Consider the following 21,608-nt stretch of genomic DNA (forward strand, 5'->3'; position numbering starts at 1 on the left):
GCCAATCATATCTACATCTTTTGTGACACTTTTGTGACACTTCTTTGTCTTTTTAAAGCTTTAAATTTCCTCTTATAGCATGGGAAAGAGCGACCAGTGTGTGTCTTGTCTTCCATGGAGGAAAGACACATGGCTTATTATGAACATCACTCTTAAAAATAATGGTTCCAAAAGGGAGTTTTTGTAGTAAAAATAAGGAAACTTAATGATGATTAAGTCTTGAAGATAACTTTTTGTTGCAAAATATTTATATGGGTTGAATTTAAACAAACAAATTAAATTTAGTAATGTTCAACTTCATTTGTTTGTTTAAATTCAGCCCAAATAAACAGTTTACAACCACTTAACTAAACAAATTAAGTGAATTAAGTAAATTCAAGGAATTTTCTTTGTATAATTTTTGTCAGGTTTTCATCAAGTTATTGTAGAAAGAAATAAGGAAACTTTAGTGAACCGTTCTTAAAATAATTGTTGTTCCTTCTATATATATTTTTTCTGTTATTAAAAAAAACTTTTGTGCCATAGAAAGTTTTTTTTTTTATGTAACCAAAGATGTCATAATGTGTTAGGAGTGTATGATAATGTAATTTTAATTTGGGTGAACTATGCCTCAATGAGCTCTTGAACAAATATGGCAAAATTGTCCTCCACCTACTTCAACACTTTAACTAGATTGATGTTTGCTAAGTCAATAGACGAGCATGGCAACAACGAGTTTTTAGAATTTGCTATGATCTTGTCATTGCCGTATAACTAAGCACACTAGCATAAGGTGTGTACCATTCTTTTTCATTTGTACATTTGTTATTGCTAATGTCTTGGTACAGACTTCATGTTCTGACAGGTAGTTTATACCTCTCAGTTTAATACCTGCCTTTTGTTCTGTTCTACGTTTCTAACACTTGCAATTTTAGATCAGATATTTCCAAGCCATGAACAACACACGCGTCAGCTCCTGGTTTGTGATGGCTTTGCAGCTATCTTAAGCAACCAGACAGTTTTTCTGTTCCTAGAAGTGTTGGAAAACAAACAGAAAGGCGACCGTAGAGCTGTGGCATATGGGGAAGGACTCTGCGTTTAGGCGTTCACTCCTTATAATTAAGCAGCACAGCATGGACCTTCCCTGTTTCCAAAATAGAAGTGCTATATGCATTTTTAGTTCCTCATGTGGAATTAAAACCAAACCTCTCTTGTCACTGTGTTTTGCGGGCTGTGGTGATAGTAGGGTGGCACATGATGTGGTTCATTTTTGGCTTGAATACTGATTCTAGAGTACACTATCAAAATCTAGTGTCATGTTTTGTTGCCAGCTTCTTTGTCTGATGGAATACGCCTGGTTTCTTTTAATTTTATCGACCTTATTGTGCACACATTAGTGGACACAGCCATTGCAACCTTATTGGCTTGAGACTTCCGGTCTCATTGACTTCCATTGATTTTTAGATGATAAAAAGGCTTAAGCTACATGATATACACTGTAAAAAATGCTGGTTCCACATAATCGATTTACGTTAGGACAACATGAAGGAATTAAATTAACTGTGGATTGAACATAAAACAATTAAGTTTTCCAAAAAACATCAAGAATTGTGTTGTTTCACCTCATGTTATTCAAGTAGTTTAGGGCTGCAGAATATATTGTTTCAGCATGGCTATGGCAATGTGTTCGTTTAAAATAGTCACATTGTAGGATATGCAGTGTTGAGTATGTATTAGAATTTTATCATTTACATGTGTTTTTAAGGCCTGTGATTGTATAATGATTTTTAAAAGCATTCAGGTGTAAGAAATTGTACCATTTGTAACATTAATAATGATTAATTTTATTGAATTTCGTTTATTTTTTATAATTTAATTACTGTACCTGAATGCTAGTAGACTTGGAAAACCTAATGTCTTTTTCCTTATTGTATTCATAGATTGCTTATTAGATTTGATGGAGATGCACTTCTATGGCAGAATCATCTCTATCAATCTAACGTTATAAATTCCTTCCAAAAAAACATAAGTCATCTGGTGAAATTGCATTCATATTGCAAAATATATTGCAGAATAAAAAGTAGCACACTGTTACATTTTTCCAATATCGTGCAGCCCTAAAGTACTTTGAACAAACATCATTTTTTGAGTGTATTATACTTGATGATGAGGTATTTTCTTATTATATAATTTTTTTTAGATTTTTTAATATTTTTATGTATAGTCTTAAACACATTTGTTTGTCGAGCAAGTAGTTTGACCAGTTTTTTCGCTGTTTGTTTGAAGTCATTTCTCTCATAGCTGACTGAATGGGAAGTTCTGGGCAGAAACAACCTTACTTTCACATTACAGAATAAAGTAAATACACTACTAATTAAAAGTTTCAGTAAGAGTAAGGGAAATCATTACAGAAATAAATAATTCTTTTAATTGTTACAATTTGATTTTAAAATGGTATTATTACTCTGAGATTTCTGTATCTTTGATCAAATTAATGCAACCTTACTCAGAGAAAGTTAGAGATGCACTTCAAAGTCACAAACTTTGAAACTGAACCGCTTGTGTTGCACTGATAAGTGTAAACCGATATCTTGTTTGCAATGAACATTAATTGTTGTGAGCTTGAAATGTTTAACATTTAAGGATGTTGGTTTGTTTTTTATAACTTTCTTCTCCAAATAACAAAAAATCAGCTGTTTTGTGCAATATGGTATACAATTTTAATCTTTGAGGTTTTCTGAGGAATAGCGCTATTAAATTGTTGGTGTTTTATAGATTTGTTTTAAGTGAGCATTAAATAAATGTATTTTAATCATAAACATCGTACATTGAAAAAGATGATGTCTGCAAAATTGTTGCAAACAATTTATATGGGTTTAATTTAAACAAAGAAATTAAATTTAGTAATGTTCAGCTTGATTAGTTGATTCAAATTCAGCCCAAATAAATTGTTTACAGCAGGGCTGTCCAAACTCGGTCCTGGAGGGCCAGTGTCCTGCATAGTTTAGCTCCAACTTGCTTCAACTCACCTGCCTGGAAGTTTTTTTTATACCTAGAAAGAGCTTGATTAGCTAGTTCAAGTGAGTTTAATTGGGGTTGGAACTGAAATATGTAGGACACTGGCACTCCAGGACCGAGTTTGGACACCCCTGGTGTACAACCACTTAACTTGAAAAAAAAAAGTGAATTAAGTAAGTCCAAGGAATCATCTTTGAATAATTTTTTCAGTGTACTTGGGAGCACTATACTGAAAAGGTCATAATGGCTTTCTTGTTGCAGACATGTAAAAAAAAATGAAAGACTCATCAACTACCATACTCTGAGAATGTTTTAGTGACTCCTGCATGTGGTGTCATTTTAGAATAATGTGTCCATTCAGATTAACTGCTCCATTTAAATCTCTCCACCACTCCCTACACACACATGGAAGTCCAATGGTGCCTTGTCATCTAACAAAACATGGTCCTTGTCTCATGAACGGTGTCCTTTTACAAACCCACGCACACATTCTCTTTTTCTCTCTCTCTCTTTCTCTATCAGTCTCTCTGTTAGGCCTCTTCGTGCCTCTTATCATGTTGCTCTGATCCACTGACGTGTAACTTTTGCACAATGCAACAAGAGAATTCCTCTGCAAACCCGATCTGTCTTTAAGAGCAGAGTGTCTTGCACTTGCAATATTTAGCATCTTCTCTCCCTACTTTAGCCAACAATTTTACTCTTTAGCTCTACCATAATTTTTGTCCAAAGTCAAAGCTAAAAGACACAAGCGAAGGTGTACTGATCAAACATGCCACCCATTAACCCCCCTTTTCTAACAGGATGTATACACAGGAAGCCTGATCACATGGTCATACCTAAATATTTGATGCTGTTATTTTTAGATGCTCACTGACTTCTGCTCAAATTATTTCATCATGCACATTTGTTGTCAAGTGTGGTGTGGCTTAACCGTCAAGAACAGCCATTTCTGAAATATCAAGTAATCATCATCGGCCATAATATGTTGTGTATTTTGTCATCGGGTTGTAGTTATACTGTCATTCAAAGGATGGGGGTCTATACGATTTATTTATTTATATTTTTTTGTTATAAGTCTTATATTATGAAAAAAGCTGTGTTTATTTAATTAAGAAAATGTATAATAATATTTTGAAACATATTAATTTTTTTTCGTTGTAAAATGTATTATTTTGATTTTAGAGATAATAAATGTATATTTTTTAAAGAGGTTTTAACTTGCATTTGAATCACAGTGTATTTGATAACATTCGTAAGTATTATGCAAATTGAGCAATGAGCTGACATTGCATTTAATCAAGAAACTGATCTTTACTGATTGTTCTTTGGTTAGCCAATAAACAAATATTTCAGAAGCGTTGGCTGCGTTCACAGTGCTTCTGATAATCTACCATCTGCATCCCCTTCCCACTAGCAGTCTAGACTGATCTTCTGCTGTTTACTGGTAAATAAGAGAGGATGAGCTGCTGGTTAATCCCTGTAAATCAGAGGTTAGACACACGTTGATGCGTCTTCATGGCCATTTACAGGCTTGGCTGCATGCCGAGCGGAAGAGGAAGTTGTTTAAAATTTGCGACCGGGTGTGTGTCTGTGAAAAGATGTGTAATAGAGATAGTGGGTCTTCATACTGAGATACATACAGATAAATTGAGCTATAAATATGCCTGTGTGCATCTGAAGATTGAAGTTTTTATATAAATGTCTATGTTAAACTGATAATAATGAAGGTCCCACTTTATATTAAGTGGCCTTTACTACTGGGAACTTTCATTGGAAAATAAGTACAATGTACTTATGCTTATAATGTATTGCACAACTCTTAAGATGCCACTGAGGTGGGATATGGGTAGGGTTAGGGATAGGTTAGGTGGTATGGGTAGGTGTACATGTGGGTTAAAGTGTAAGGGATAGTCAACAGTTTAATTATTAATGTAAGCACACTTTTTTAAAAAAAAATGAAGGGTTCCACACAATTCGTTAATGTTGTCTCAACACAAATTGATTAAGTTAACATAACAAATTTGAAGTGGATTGACCCTAAAACAAATTAAGTTTCCCCCAAAATCTCCAAAATTGTGTTGTTTAAGCTCATTTTAGTAGTTTAAATAAGCAGCAAACATTTTTGAGTGTAGAATTTAGTTTTAGATGTAGTTACATGCAAATAATTTTTATGTACAAGTAGTTTAAAAACTTGTCTGTACAGAGCATCCGGAAAGTTTTCAGAGCGCTTCACTTTTTCCACATTTTTTATGTTACAGCCTTATTCCAAAATGGTTTGAATTCATTTATTTCCTCAAAATTCTACACACAATACCCCATAATGACAATGTGAAAAGATTTTTTGAAATTGTTGCAAATTAATTAAAATAAGTATTCACAGCCTTTGCCGTGAAGCTCTAAATTGAGCTCAGGTACATTCTGTTTGCACTGATCATTCTTGAGATCTTCCAGCAGCTTAATTGGAGTTCACCTGTGATAAATTCAGTTGATTTGACATGATTTAAAAAGGCGTACGCCTGTCTATGTAAGGTCCTAGGGTTGACAGTGCATGTCAAAGCACAAACTAAGCATGAGGACAAAGGAATTGTCTGTAGACCTCCGAGACAGGATTGTCTCAACGCACAGGGCTGGGTAATGTTATAGAAAACTTCTGCTGCTTTGAAAGTTTCAATGAGCACAGTGGCCTCCGTCATCCTTAAGTGGAAGATGTTTTGAACCACCAGGACTCTTCCTAGAGCTGGCCCGCCATCTAAGCTGAGGGATCGGGGAAGAAGGGCCTTAGTCAGGGAGGTGATTAATAACCTGATGGTAACTCTCAGCTCAAGTGTTTGTGGAGAGAGGAAAACCTTACAGAAGGACAAGCATCTGTGTAGCCATTCACCAATCAGGCCTCTATGGTAGAGTGGACAGGCGGAAGCCACTCCCCGCCTGAAATTTGCCAAAAGGCATCTTGGGACTCTCAGACCATAAGAAACAAAATTCTCTGGTCTGGTGAGGTTACAATTGCAGTATGATGAATGCAGCAATGTACAGAGACATCCTAAATGAAAATTTCTTCAGAGTACTCTTGACTTCAGACTGGGGTGATGATTTGTCTTCTAGCAGGACAATGACCCAAAGCACATCGCCAAAATACTAATGGAGTGGCTTCACCACAGGGAATGTCTATGAGTGGCCCAGCCAGAGCCCAGACCTAAATCCTATTGAACATTTCTGGAGAGATCTAAAAATGGCTGTACACCGTCGCTTCCCATCCAACCTGATAGAACTTGAGAGGTACTGCAAAGAGGAATGGGCAGAAATTTCCAAAGACAGGTGTGCCAAGCTTGTGGCATCATATTCAAAAAGTCTTGAGGCTGTAATTGCTGCCAAAAGTGCATCAACAAACGATTGAGCAAAGGCTGTGAATACTTATGAATGTGATTTTTCAGGTTTTTTATTTTTAATAAATTAGGAACAATTTAAAAAAATCTATTTTTCACATTGTCATTATGGGGTATTGTGTGTAGAATTTTGAGGAAATAAATGAATTTAATCCATTTTGGAATAAGGCTGTAACATAAAAAAACGTGGAAAAAGTGTAGCGCTACTTTCAGGATGCATTGTACATAAGTGTACTGTACCAAATTATTTAATTAAATGTAAGTACATAGAAATTAAGGCCACTTAATATAAAGTGGGACCTTAATGAATTACCCAGTGGACATTTTGATGTCAAAATGACAAAGACATCAAAAAATGCAAATCAATTTGATGTCAAAACATTGACGCCAATTTGACATCCACAAGTTGACTTCCTTTCGACCACCAAAATAACAACACAAGAAGTAATATAAGAGGTTTTATTTTTCTAAAACCTTCAATTGCAAATGGCAAATTTACACAGAATTTTGGATGTCTGTAGTTCATGTCAAAACACCATCAAATTGACATCTATTGTGTCAAAGAACTGTAATCAGTGTAAAGGACTGTCCTGTCACTGTTTGACAAAAGTGTCCTCAAAAGTGCCAAAAGTGGCCTCAAGGTTGTTAATTGACATAAAATTGATTTGCATTTTTGACTTTTTATAAATGTTTTTTTTTTTTTTTTTTTTTTTTTTTGTGGCGTTTTGAGATGAAGGTGCCTGCTGGGCAACAGATTACTCAGGTTTTCTAATAAATATATAATAATAAGTATTGAATAAGTAGTGGTGGATATGAAGTACATGTGTACTTTTGTTGTAAAAGTCAGTCAGTACTGTGTGGGCTCAGATTCCAAACAAGTGTAGTCATAAGAAAATCATGTCATTTAGTAAAATGTTCACCAGTATTTGTGCCTGTGATGCAAATCTTCTCACAGGACCCAACCTCCATCTTAGCTATCCTGCACCCTGCCCTGCTGTAACCCCTGAATCCGTCCCAGCTGTGAGACAAACACTCCTTACTGCGCTCACACATAAAGTGCTCACAGCTGGGGTTTGTGTTTTCTTCTCCCTCACTCTTCCTCTCAGCGACTTGATTATTCCTTTCCAGCATACGCACATCTCTGTTCAATTTTGCCTCTTAATGTGTCTGGATGATCCTTAGAGCCAGCAGAAGAGGAAGTGCTATGTTTAGAGTGAAGCAAAATGTGCTTTTCCTTTATTTCCATATGTGTGACTTATGTAGTTCAGCCAAAGACAGAAGTAGACATGTCTGCTAAAACAGATTTTAACAGTGCAATTTAAAAATGAGAGTTTTGGTTTGTTTAGATAATTAGAAAGTTCAACAGCAATTAGGGGTGTGCGATTTGGGGAAAATATCTCATTGCAATTTGTTTTTTACATATATTGCGATTTCGATTTGATTTGCGATTTCACTTTGTAAGCTTCAGCTCAATAATGTTTATTAGCTAAAAAAGGAACTGAAATGATATTAACTTACTCCAACATTTATTCAAATAAAACACCATTTCTTTTTGCTTGAGCAAACAGTAAGCACAAAGAAAATGACCTTACTTTTCTGTAAATAAGTTCAACTAAATAGTGTAGTTTATTATACAAACAAAAAAATAATAATTAGAAAAATACAGAACACTCAGCAAAGAGCCTTTCTGTAGCTTATATTGTATATAAGCAAAATAATCACTACAGATGCTACACAAAATATCACAACATTCATCGTACAGCTGTGGTACAGCAAAATGGCTAAAATATGCGTGAGACAGGAGAGTATATTCCCTATCCAGCATTTGGATGAGGTTTTTAAATCCCTTTTTGGTCACTGCATTAAAAGGCACTGAGTCTTTAGCGAAATAGTCAGTTATGGTGTTAGTTATCTCCTAGTGCCTTTGTGATATTTTTTGAGATGATACTTTGTGATATTTTTTCATACGGTGTAACAGCTGCAAACAACTCTGAAATTGTACTTATCATACGGTGGCCAAGAGAGCTTAATGTGCTGCAATTAAGGAAAACACGTGCAATTGTGAAAAACAGCAGCAAATTAAAAAAAGATCTTCGTCCGTTTGACAGCACATGAGCTGTAAATCCTCAACGCATACACTTTAAAAACATGCTACATTTTTACACAACGCAAACAATTTACAAAAAACGCACTGCATTTTATCAATAGCACGTATCACAACGGAAATGATTTAATAGGACCCATAAATGTGACATATGCGACAATTTAGAATATGGTTTTTTAGGTTCAAAAAATACAAAAGACATGGGAATCAATATGTTACAATAAACAAACAAAAAACTCCCCTTTCAAAGATCACCTACAACTTCACTGAGCAATATAGTCATGGCACAGTTCCATGCCTCTTGTTTTTGGGTCCACATGAAACATTTGCGTTGTGTTTCAATGCTTTTGCAAGTGTTGTGTGAAAATGCTGCACGTTTCAAAAAATGTGTTTGTGTTGTGAGGATTTACAGCATGTGTGCTGTCAAACGGATGAAGATTTTTTTGTAATTTGCAGGCGTTTGTTTTATAATTGCACGTGTTTTCTTAAATTGCAGCATGTTAAGCTCTTTTGGCCACAGTTTGATTTGGTGAATTGCTCATTAAAACTTGCTGCCATCTTGTTTTTTCATTGGCATATTCATTCATGAGAGGTCTAAACCAACCAAGGTTCCAGCACAAAACAGCTCGGCAAAATAATGTACTTATTATGGCAACAATCATGCCACTCTGTTTATAACAAGCATGTGCCCCAGTTATGTCATGTATTACTTTAATATCTGTCCACTATTTAAAAGTCTATTTTCATAGTATTAAAACAATATAAATAAACTTTGTTGTTATTTTCTGGAGATATGTACGTGTGATCATGACATATTGGAATTACTGTAAATACAAGATTTCAGTTTATGTCCTCGTATGAGTTGTGGTGTGAGACCGCTGCACCTCAAGCAGAACCTAAGAAAAATGTGGGTGCTTAGAGTAATAATTAAATGTACTTATTAAGCAGTTATTGTAATATACATTTTTAATTAGTGTGGTTGACAAATTATTTGGTAGATGTCTAAGACTGTTGCAATAGAAATGAATAGACCCTAGTCAGTGTATGTCAAGAGAATATTACATGTCAACTTGGAATTACAGTAATTACGCCATGGCATTAACACAGCATTCGATTGATGTCAGATCTTCTCAAAACAATTCTCAAGAATTATTAGTGCAAATAAAATGTGTCTCTCTCAATCTGTTTTTATTTATCCTGACAATTGGTTCCTGATACACCTGCCTTTGATGAACTCTGCTGTCTTGCTGTTTGTATAAAAAAAAACACACACACATTTAGGACTCTCAGCATGCGTGTACATACTCGGGTAATAGTAAAGTTTATGCGACTGTTTAGTCAGCACAACAGGTCATTTCTTTTAATAGGGCATCGTTTTTCTGCCAACATGAAAGGAGAGGCACGGTAGCTTCTCAGGAGAGGGCTTTTCCAGGAAGGCCTTTAGGAAGGGGCCTCAAGAGTGTTCGTTACCTGAATGCTCAGTGATCCAGTTGCTGTGCAGATAAAAAATAAATGATTTCCATTTATTGTTTTCTGTTAACTCTTGACCATATTGGTTGGAAGCAGAATAGAACAAACAAAACAATGATACATGCTAAACATAAGCACTGCCAGCATTTCCTTTTATACACAAAATGTTTTAAAATGTGAATCATCCCCTGCTCAGTTTATTATTGTGTTTTTCCTCTGACTTCCTTGTTCCTTTTTTTGTACAGGTGAAATAGTTGTGAACGAGGCGAACTTTGTAAGAAAGTGCATCGGTGCAGACAGTGGTCAGGATGACCTTTGGGGCAAACTTGTGTGTACCAACTTCAAGGTCTCCTTCATTTCCCATAATTCATTGCCACAGCAGGTAAGCTCAGACTTGTCAGAGTCATTTTTTTCTATAACCTGTCTGTGAAAGTCAATTATCTGAGAAAATAATTTTTTTTGTCTAAAATTGGCTGAAATACAATTTAAATATATACAATTCCAAAGACTACAGAATACACAAGACATGTCACTCGAATAGTTTTGAACGGTCAATATGGTAAATGAAGCCCCGTCTACTAGTACTGGAGCCAATCAGAGATTGCTATAGACTGACGTTTCTCCAGGGGACAGGCTCGGACCACATGTGAATTTCTGCAGATTTTGTGTGATTTGAACGTTTAGAAACTAAAGGGATTACTATGAAATTGAATTGTAAGCTTGGTGAGCAATTTTGTAGAATTTGATGTTTCTCCAGTGATTTTCTCCAGACTTTTGTTATACTTATAATCAAATAATTAAGTATGTACACCTTTAGAATTGGTTTGGATTAGGCTTGGATTAGTATTTTGATACCGTCAAACCTCCTCCCTATATCATCTCGGTAATAAACCGGGGAAAAAAAAATTATGACATAAGGCTTAGACAGCATCACCAAACTGTTGGCTTGTGCATAAACCGTTCAGAAGCGAAATATCAAACACTAATACTGAAAGCATAACAAAATAACATTCACAACAATATTAACAACTTTTATTAGCAACAAATAGCTGTTTAGAAAAAAGTGCAAATACAACAATCAAACAGAATTAAATTAACATAAACATTCAGATCATTTTTCGCACAGAAACGTGCACGCAAATGAAATAAATTTGACCTTTTTTCTACAGAGTGGAAAGAGATTATTTTATTTGCTAAGTAATATGTTACTGCATCAGTATAGGTTTTTTAACGAACACTGTCCCTTTTAAACCTTCTTGTTGCACAATTTGCAAATTGTCTCATTCGTATTTACCGCCTCTCCCTTCTCGTTTGGTCAAAATCTGAAATACTAACTGCAGAAGTTGTGTTCCTTTTTGAGACCAAGGAACTTGGTGCGTGACTCGTCATCTTTTCCTACCTCTCTCTTTCTCCTCCACGCTGTCCCATGATGACAACCATGCGTTTTAGGCATTAAATAAATTATATTTAATATTCAATCCTTGTCTTAAATATTCAATCCTTGTCTCATATATAAGTGCATTGTTTTTATGATGTATAACGGTATTGATACGGTTGCTATTTTTAGCCAGCAACAATACAACAATTAGCGAGTAGGCTATGGTGTTTAAACAATGCTTAGTTGGTACTAAGATACCCAAAGTGTTCCAAAAAAATGGCTCCCACACAATTACATCACTAAAACCAGCTTGAATGGTTGATTCAAGGCCAAATTCTTGTCCTCCCATTTAAATGTTGCAGCAGAAATCAAGACACATGCTGTTCTACTTTCCTCTGTTGTAACAAGTGGCTTTTTCAGTTTTTGTTGCCTTTCTAACTGCTCAAACCATTTTTGCGCATATAAACAAACTGCTGCTCACTGGATGTTTTAACTTTTTGGGCCATATTGTGTAAACCCTAGAGATTGTTGTGTGTGAAACTGTAGACTGAAATAGGCAGACCAGCGTGTCTGTAACTCACAATAGTGCTAAATCAGTACCTACTGGTTGTAAGGACTCACCAATTTGCACATTTTGTATGTGACATATTCAGTGCAATTGAATAAATTCTCTTAATGAGCTGATGTTCAGAATCAGGTGTGTTAAAGGAGGAGACAAGTCCAGAGCAGCGGTTCCCCTGGATGACTATTGAAAATAATTAATACCTAAATCCGTAGATATCCATGTGATTTGCTGATTAGATAAGTGTATAAACAAAATGACGATAGGTGTACTTAAAGTGGGCAGTGAGTGTATACAGTTGCCATATTAACTGAAATGACACAAGATACTTAGAGCAAAAAAATAACATTTCAGCTTTAAGTATCGAGGAAAGCAGTTCAACATTATGCAAAAATCGGGTGCAATAGGAGGAAATAGGGATGCAACAAATTTTGATCAAAAGAAAAAAACAGCCGAAAATATGAGCTAAATAAAACCAGTGCTCAGTGGTGTTCAGTGTAGTGTTGTCACGGCACTGGAATTTTGGTATCAATCAGTACTGAAATTTCTATTTTCCGCTAGCATTTGAACACTGCATAGTGCGTTATTAAACACCACTGATTTGCAATTGCTTTTACATGCTCAACAGAAATGACTGTGGTTGGCCGTGATGGTCATCAGTTAATTGCACTTCACCTCAGTTTACCGAGTGCAAACACAGATACCGGGACATTTGAGCATTTTAAAGCCACAAAGATCAAACTGATCTGTCTATGGGCTGACGTACAGTACGAGTGATCCACTGATGACTCGATTGATCGTCAACACAATGGCAAATCAGCTGTGTTAAAGTATGCGCTCAACAGGGCTTAAATGTTAGCGGTGTTTTTCACAGATTGATAATGAAATTTCCATATCATGACAACACTAATTTAGCGTGCTGGTTTTAATCTCCTTCTTTTAATCTAAACTGGCTTTCACACCAGATGCAAAAAGTGCTGTTCTATGAAACCCAATTGTTTCAATGTATTGTGCTAAGGAAATGTGTAATTAGCTTGTGTGAAATGTGGTGAAATGTCTGGAAATTCCAGGACAAATCTTGAAAATCCAATCATGTACATGTATACTAATCTATGTATGAACCACACATGCTCATTGGACAAAGTCTGCTCAAATAATGCACAGACAGAACATTTGTATAGACCATTTTGAGAAATGTAAACAATAACAATGGTCCTAACGTATTTCCTGTTTTACATTTTTAATTTCTATTGCTTCCGAAAATCCAGAAAGGTCCACATATTGATAAATAATGTTATGATAGCTGTTTTAACGTGAAAATATGATTGAATTGCCTCGTTACAGTTGACAAAATCTGATGCAATGACATTACCACATTGAAATGGTCTATACACAGTAGTTTAATTGTTCCAGCTGATTGTACGCTACTCTGCTTTCATGACAACACTGCTACAAGAACACCTCTCGACTCACAGGTTTATTGTCAATATGTTCATTGTCATCCCTGTGAATTAGTTTACAGTTTTGTCATTTTACTGTATAATGCAGTTGTGTTTTTATTAATGTCTTGTCTACTAATCTCTACTTGCTTAGATGAAAGTGGCATATAAGCAGGGAACTAAATTTCAGTCCTTGTTTCAGGTCATGTCATGTGAAAGAATACAAAGTTCCTTTCCAGAGCTGTGAAATCAGCTATTTACCTGTACAGTGACTACTACCTATAAACAAGTTAAACAAGTTAATAATCTCCCCCAGTCCACTCATCATCATCTCATTTACTAGGAAAGAAAGTCAATTATTACAATGCTACAATGTTGATACGGGTCACTCACTCACTGCACTTGTTTATCCATCAGGCCATTCATAGCTTGTGAGCTTCTCCTTACAGCATAATGTCAATGAAATGAATTGAAAGCCAATGAATAAGGAATGATCATTGTCTCTTTTTTATTGTGTGCAGAGATTTCAGTGTACCCACCGGCTTCTGGGTGAGCATGATATCCCGCTGGCTTGTGTGGAGCAGGTAGTAACAGGTAATTTAACAGCATGTAAACACTCTTTCACTCTTCCTTACACCTGCAGACCACCTGCTTCTTCAGAACTTTTTGAATGACTGGACTCTATGAATAAAATGACTGTCAGAGATCAGCGTTGCATGTAAGCTCTAGTGTGTGCATAATATAGAGGAAAGTATTACAGCTTGATTAAATAGTTCTGTGGCAGGATTTCTTGAATTCTTTTTTGAAACAAGGATCCCTTTCATATACCCAAACTGTTATTGGATGCTCCCACATGCATAAAGCATTGTGAATACTATGAGTGAAGCTGTTTTCTCACACCCGCTAACAGGTTCATGTTAAACGCAATAGAAATTTGGTTTACATTTTGATCTATGCGAATAGTTATTAATTCCCCTAAAGTATGATTTTAATACATTTTTATTTCGATCATAGGTTGCACTGTCATTCAAACTGAAGCTATAAGAATTAAAAGTGCAATAGAGATTTTTTCATCACACTTCATACAGTTTTACCATGATTTAAATTAGACACTATCTAAAATGTGTAATAGCTCTAATAGTTTATTTACACTCTTTTTGTGTTCCGAATAAGATTAATTTAATGAAATTAAAACATTCTGTTTTAGGAGGAAAGTGGAGGAAATTATTGAAGGATTCATGTTTTTTTTTCTGGGAACAAATATACTAAAGGACCTGTTGACATGTAATTGAACCAGATTTTGTTAAAACCAAACAATACAAACATAAAAATATAACAAAACAAAAATAATCTGAAAATAACATATGTAATAATAACAAGAGAATGACACAAGGATGATGTACTGAGTTACTGAAATGTATCTAATACTTTATATAAAAGGCTTTTTTTTTCGTGATGGCAGCTTAAAGACGCCTCTCATATGGAGAAAAAAGTCATGCATTGTTCAGGTGTGATATTAAATAGATTTCAGAAGAGTGTAAAAGTCTTAATGGTTCTGTGGGTCTTGTCTACCAAATCTGAACTTTAATATGTATTTTATATTGGATTCAAGGGTGATTGGCTAGGCCATTATAAGGCTTGATTTTCTTTCTCTGAAAGCATTTGAGAGTTTCCTTGGCTGTGTTTTGGATCATTGTCTTGTGAAACGTCCACCCGGATTTCATCTTCATCATCTTGGGAATGTAAATGTTGGGCTGAATCAGCTAATATTAATTTATTGTGACAGGGCAGAGGGTTGCTGAATAACTACTGATAGATTTCAGCCGCTGTCTGGGCTTTCGATGCCTTTGTACACCTCCCTTTCTTCATGTGCTCAGTACTTTTTTCCTGTGTCATTTTATTTTATTACACATAACCTAATTTGTAAACTAATTAATATTGTTTTCTTTGCAAATATGGTTTTTTTTTTTTTGGTTTTTACTCACATCTTGTGAAGTCAACAGCACCTTTAGAAATATTTTTTCTGAGAAAAATGGTGACATGTTGAACACTCCTTTCCCCCACTTCTATTTATCTGTTACACTGAATAGCCTTGGAACATAATTTCACCCGTATTTAATTTTAACAATGATTATTTGAAACATTAACTTAGACACTTTACTTTTATTTAATATGATATGACACCAAAGTGGGATATGTCATCTTTGATCCATGTGCACAATAATAAATAGAAGCAAAAAAGGGAAATCTGGAAAACAACATATGATGAAGGTTGCATTAAAAAAGATTTGCAACCTGTGGTAATGTGTAGGATGTTTGTTACACAGTTGAAAGATAAAAAAGTTCCATAAACCAATTTCCTGAAAAAGTGAGCTATCATTGTTATGCTTGACATCATATATTACATGGCATTGCAGTGAGGTCTTAGTTCTCAGTTTTCCACATTTGCGATCAGAAATTTTCCACGGATGACCTGGATATTTGAGACGAGCGCCCAGGGCTCCACAGACCCTATTGAGAAACGGTGCTCTTTGAAACTCCAGCCATGCTTATATTCTTTTAATAGCTGAAATGAAAATGTTTTAAGGCGTCCCACTATAGAAAGTCTGCTTGCGTGTTATCCTTGTCATTCGCTCCTGTCTCCTCTGCTTCACTGCCTGCAAATGTTTTTTTACACAGTCACTGGTTTTCATTTTTTAAACTTTGGTTGTTCTCCATCTGTCTTTCTACCTCAATTCTTAGTTTGATCTCTGCTTGTGTGTCTGTTCCCGTTTTCCTTTTTGTTAAACTGCTCCAACATTTGTATTAACATAACAATACGGATAATGTGTCCCTGATGAATGACTGTAACCCAAATGACTTTGCTTGGATTTTTCCATGAGCGATGCGGTCTGTAGTGAGAGTGTAGCTTATAGCTGCAGAACCTGTTTGGGTGGCTGTTTTTAGCTTTAGCTGCAGATGAGCTCATCCAGCCAGACTGCAGCCTGAGCCCGGCCACGATTAATCTTGTTTGTGTTAGATCCTTGCACTCCCCTCATTGCTGACTTAGCCCCCCAAGTGTTGAATTGCTGTGCTAAACAGATAGAGCATGAAGCCTGCTTTCCTCCCCTTTTTTCAAACTGTCTGTCAGTGTGGCTTCAACAAAAGACCTTTATAAGACATTCAGGCTTGGAAAAAAACACACTGTATGCTCTTTGAGGCTTCAGTCTGTCAGTAAGGCACGCAGAGTGACCCCTGCAGTCTGGGATAGTGCCCTTGAAGGCTGTCTATGCTGTATTAATAACAGCACTGAAAGCTAAGTTTGAAGCACATCCAGCAGGCCTTGTCTGCTTATATGGTGCATTGAAATATCTGCCGTCACATTCAAGAAAAATCTAATTTACTTTTACTTTCCATACAAACACTTTCCTTAACTACACATTTAATGCACATAATTACAGCTTATCTCTTACTTGCATCATTTAGATTAGAGATTCCCAAAGTAAGGCCCGTGGGCCAAAGTTGGCCCATTGTAACCTTTTATTTGGCACACTATCCCATCTGTCGGGAGAGTGAGAATGATCGAGAGGGTTGGGGCAATTGCCTTTAACACAGAGGCTGCGTCCGAAACCGCCGACTACTCAGTACTGCATTTGAATTTAAATGTACTACTCGGCCGTTAGAAAAGTATGTTCTATACAGTATGAACGTGAGCAGTATGAAAGGAATTCGGACGTACTACATCCACCATTTTGTCATGGTCACATGACCTACCTGTGTCAGTTGCAATTCACATTCATGAATTCTCTCACGGGGCATTATGGGATAGCAGAGCGTGCATGGGATGCGCACTCCAGAATCTTGCCGGAAGTAGTTAATCATCCGATTACTTCTCGCGCACTGATTTTCGAATTCTATGACTTCAGACGTACTAATCGGCTCGAATACTGATTTTAGCGTACTATATAGTTTGGAAGTATGCAGCTTCGGACGCAGCCAGAGATCATGATTTTTAATTTGACGTAACCTTTTTTTATTTTTTTTATTTAATGAGCTACAAAATAGCAAACTGAAATGAAATGTTTCAATTAATAATAATAATAATTCCTTACATTTATATAGCGATTTCTCTAGACAGTCAAAGCGCTTTACACATTTTTGGGGGGAATCTCCTCATCCACCACCAGTGTGCAGCATCCATCTGGATGACGTGGCTGCAGACATATTGAACCAGACCGCACACCACACACCAGCTTGTTGGTGGAGAGAAGACAGAGTTATGATATAGGGGTTGGTTAGGAGGCCATGATGGTCCGAGGTTTTCAAATTTGGCCAGGATGCAGGTCCAAAAACACCTACTCTTTCGAAGGACATCCTGGGATTTTTAACGAACACAGAGTTAGGACCTCAATTTAATGTCTCATCCGAAAGACTATGCTCACTGAGCAGTATAGAGTCCCCAATATACTTGGGCATTAGGACCCACACAGATCTGCTGGTCTCACTAACACCACTTCCGGCAGCAACCTAGCTTTCCCATGTGGCCTCCCATCCAGGTACTGACCGGGTGCAGAAGACATCGGCAAGCAAATCAAGGCAAAAACTAGTGTAACTCTGTTATAAATTAGATTGTTTTGTTTTTTAAGTTCATTATCAAATGTAAAAAATAATGTATTAATTAATATAAAGCAATGCTTTCTAGTAATTTTTAAATAATATTAAATAAATTAGGAAATTACCCATTGCAACTATATTTACCTCTGACCCACTAGCCTCAATCAAGTTTGGTTTTTTACCTGTCATCAGAAAAGGTTTGGGTACCCCAGGTTTTAAAGTACATCTTTTAAACCATAAAAACTAAGTGTGTCTTACATGGGTGAGTGGACTTGATAAACCACCTGTAGAAAACACTCTTTCATCTTTCGGACACTTTAACCGACACTTGCAGCAGTTTTGCACATTTGCACCAGACACTTACCTACAAAAAATGCATTTATGAAGTGTGCTTCACACAAATGAGTGGGCTTGACAAACCACCTGTTAAAACACTTTTCTCTCTCTGTGGAGTTTTAGTTCGTTATATAGGCCCTTTATGTAAAAACTTGTTCATGAAACCTAAAGCATTATAACTAATATAAATATTACAAATGATCATAGTAGTTTCTTTATAGTGTGTTTTGAAAGCATTTATTTAATCAAATAACAGTTTACTATTTAGGCTAGTTTACCAAGTAACAAATGTGTGGGCCATATTGCTTTGTTTGTAACATAAAATAATATCAAATGAGCACTTCTTCTTTCTGTGTATTAGTGGAACTTTAATTTTATAGAGTCAGGTTCTCTAGAACAGAGGAGTCTTAGTTACCACTTCTGTATTCTTTGGTAGTTACTTTACGGAAGGGGGACTTTATTTTATTAATAATTCTTTATAAAAAAATTATAAATGTAAAAAAATTATATATATATATATATATATATATATATATATATATATATATATATATATATATATATATATATATATATATATATATATATATTCATTCATCTTCGTCTCTTTATTATTCTGAGGGTTGAGACAGCGGAATGAACCGTCAACTTATCCAGCATATGTTTTACGCAGCAGATGCCCTTTCAGCTGCAACCCATCACTGGGAAACATCCATACATTCTCATTCACTCTCATACAGACAAAGACAATTTTAGCTAACCAATTCACCTATACCACATGTTTTTGGACTGTGGGGGAAAGCGGAGCACCCAGAGGAAACCCACGCGAACACGGGGAGAACATGCAAACTTCACACAGAAATGCCAACTGACCCAGCCGGGGCTCGAACTAGCATCATTCTTGCTCTGAGGCCATTTGTTATTCACTGCGCCACCATGCTGCCCTTATTTATTTATTTTTTATGTTTATCGTGTTAGAATTGGTCTTGATTCCATGAGCCTTCAGGCTGTTTGTCTGGATATTATGTAACACAGACTACACATAATACAGATTATACTCCTCCACTCACAAGCACATGCACTATCCAGTAGTGAGATCGACGAACTTGTAAGCATGCATTCTCTGACGTATAATGCTGTAGAAATTGAGAGTAGCTCTGTTCTGCCTCGTGTCATTTATACTTCTCTTCTCCCCCATTATTCCTCTTTCTAATTGCCACAGTAATATAAAATTGTAATAACCCTGTTATGTGTGCTTGTTTTAATAGTGAATGATGTTAAAGGGAAGCAGAAGATCTTAGGATCCAACCAGAAGCTGAAATTTAACCCTACTGAGCTTATTCTCTACTGCAAAGACTTCCGGATCATCCGATTCCGCTTTGATGAAGCTGGACCTGAGAGCGCTAAAAAGGTAAAACAAACATATAAATGAACTAACTAACCCAAACATACTCCCGCACATGCTCACACACCTCCACGTTTCAAGAGCTTTGGATTAGTCTGAGAAAAGATTAAGAGCTAATGGGTTTGACTGCATCCCCTTGCTGAAGACTGGTGTGTGTGTTCTTTTTTTTGCCTTGAAATAAACAAGTATGTGATACTCCTGCGTGTTTTTTGGCCCAGTCCTAGAACGAATTGGAATTATTAATTGTATTAAATTCAGTCTGTGCTCTGCATCTCTATGTGTATGTCTGTATTATGCAACCATTTAGCCTTGATCATATTTGTCAGTGTCCTACTTAAGAAACATTTCCTAGAAATAGGCCTGTGGTGTTTCAGGAAGTCTCTAGTCATCTCCCCTTCCCTACTGAGGGGTTGTAGGATGAGGAGATTATAGTCGTCTGTTCACCTAGACAGCATTGCTTTCAACCACCTTATTTGTCTGATGGACACTGATCCTACTGCAGACCTGTAATGACAAGGTGTAGTGAAGAGCCATGTTCATCTCTTTCAGCTTTAAATTCTCTTACCCATAAGACACTGAATGGTGCATATGTTATAAATGTGATATTATTCAAAATATCCAGAATCATTTTTGTTATTTCCTTTTATTGGTTGGGTATAAATCAGTGGTGTAACGGGTCACAAATTTCACGGTTTGGATCACATAATGTTTTTTAGTCACAGATTGGACCATTTGTTTGGATTAGCCAAAAAGGGGGGAGAAAAATAAAATTTGCTTTGCATTTATTACAAAAACAGCACTACAAGACACTTTTGATTTTAACAAACAGAACTTAGAACCTGTAATTTACCAAAAATAAAATGAAGAAATAATCAGCTGAATAAAAATAAATTGTAAAATATTCAGTACTGTGAAAAATTCACTGTTACTACTACTGTTGCTGATGATGCTAAATATATAAATCTAATATTATAATTTGTACAACCCATATTCATTTTTAGTCTTATTTTCAACTAATGATTGATTTATTCACTTAAAAAACTTCATATTTCATTGCTAGATGTGTCCTTTTGAAGAATTATTAAGAGGCATATTTTTGATGGCTGGTTTTTACCACTTATTGGGTTAAATAATGTAATTGCTGCCTACAACTTTTATTTTTGAGCATTGTTAAATGCATATGAAAGTGATTTTAATCTTTACCATAAACATCAGTGGTTTTATCTAAACTATAAACTGTTATTCCAGTACTTCTGTGTTATTTTACTGTTTTTAACTTCATAACTTACTCAAAAGACTAAAGACTCAATCTGTTTCTTGATTTTTTGCGTTATTCAAACACTGATTTGAAGGCAGCAATTCGAAGGATTAATAAACACTTGCTAATCACCGTCATTTATAATTTATGTTGTGTATGTGTTGAGATCCAGATCTTTTAATGATTAATAGTGCCGCTTGCACTAAATGCATTGATGCAGGCTAAACAAGTAGTGACAGAAAACACCTTTAATAACCTGAGAAACCTCCCACATCCCGAACCTACCACAACTTCTTTTGTCATCATTAAATTTTACAGGAAAGCCTAAATGCTTTCAAACATGTGATTTGAATGACGTGAGAGGCGATCTCTCTGTGATCATTATAAACTTAGGATCAATCTATCAGTAAAAAAAAATGCATTGACTTGCAGGCCATGTGTGTTCCAAGCTGCAGGTTGTGATTCATACAAACCACAGATTAACCGTGATCCGTTACACCCCTAGAATAAATAGGTTATGTTTTACCAAAAAATGTAAATTCTACTGAAAACCCACCCTCACATCATCCCAACCTTTTGTGGAGTGGAAAACTAATTAATGTAAAAAAAATTGAGAATTTAGTTCAAGCTTGCTGAAAACATCCAAAGTTGCACAAAATTGGAATTGGAAATAGTGTTTCCAT

General features: G+C 35.8%; 1 protein-coding gene across 2 annotated transcripts in view; it reads left to right on the forward strand.

The window, feature by feature from the left end:
- mtmr10 (myotubularin related protein 10) overlaps positions 1–21,608 on the forward strand; it is a 46,936-nt gene that overhangs the window by 3,804 nt on the left and 21,524 nt on the right. For both annotated transcript variants that reach the window (XM_087259424.1, NM_001077597.3), the window contains exons 3-5: positions 10,200–10,336; positions 13,855–13,927; positions 19,531–19,673. In XM_087259424.1, coding sequence (XP_087115550.1) covers positions 10,200–10,336; positions 13,855–13,927; positions 19,531–19,673 — 353 coding nt within the window. The remainder of the gene's footprint in view (positions 1–10,199; positions 10,337–13,854; positions 13,928–19,530; positions 19,674–21,608) is intronic.

Source organism: Danio rerio, chromosome 7 (assembly GCF_052040795.2).
Source record: "Danio rerio strain M-AB ecotype USA chromosome 7, GRCz13ab, whole genome shotgun sequence".
Lineage (NCBI taxonomy): Eukaryota > Metazoa > Chordata > Actinopteri > Cypriniformes > Danionidae > Danio > Danio rerio.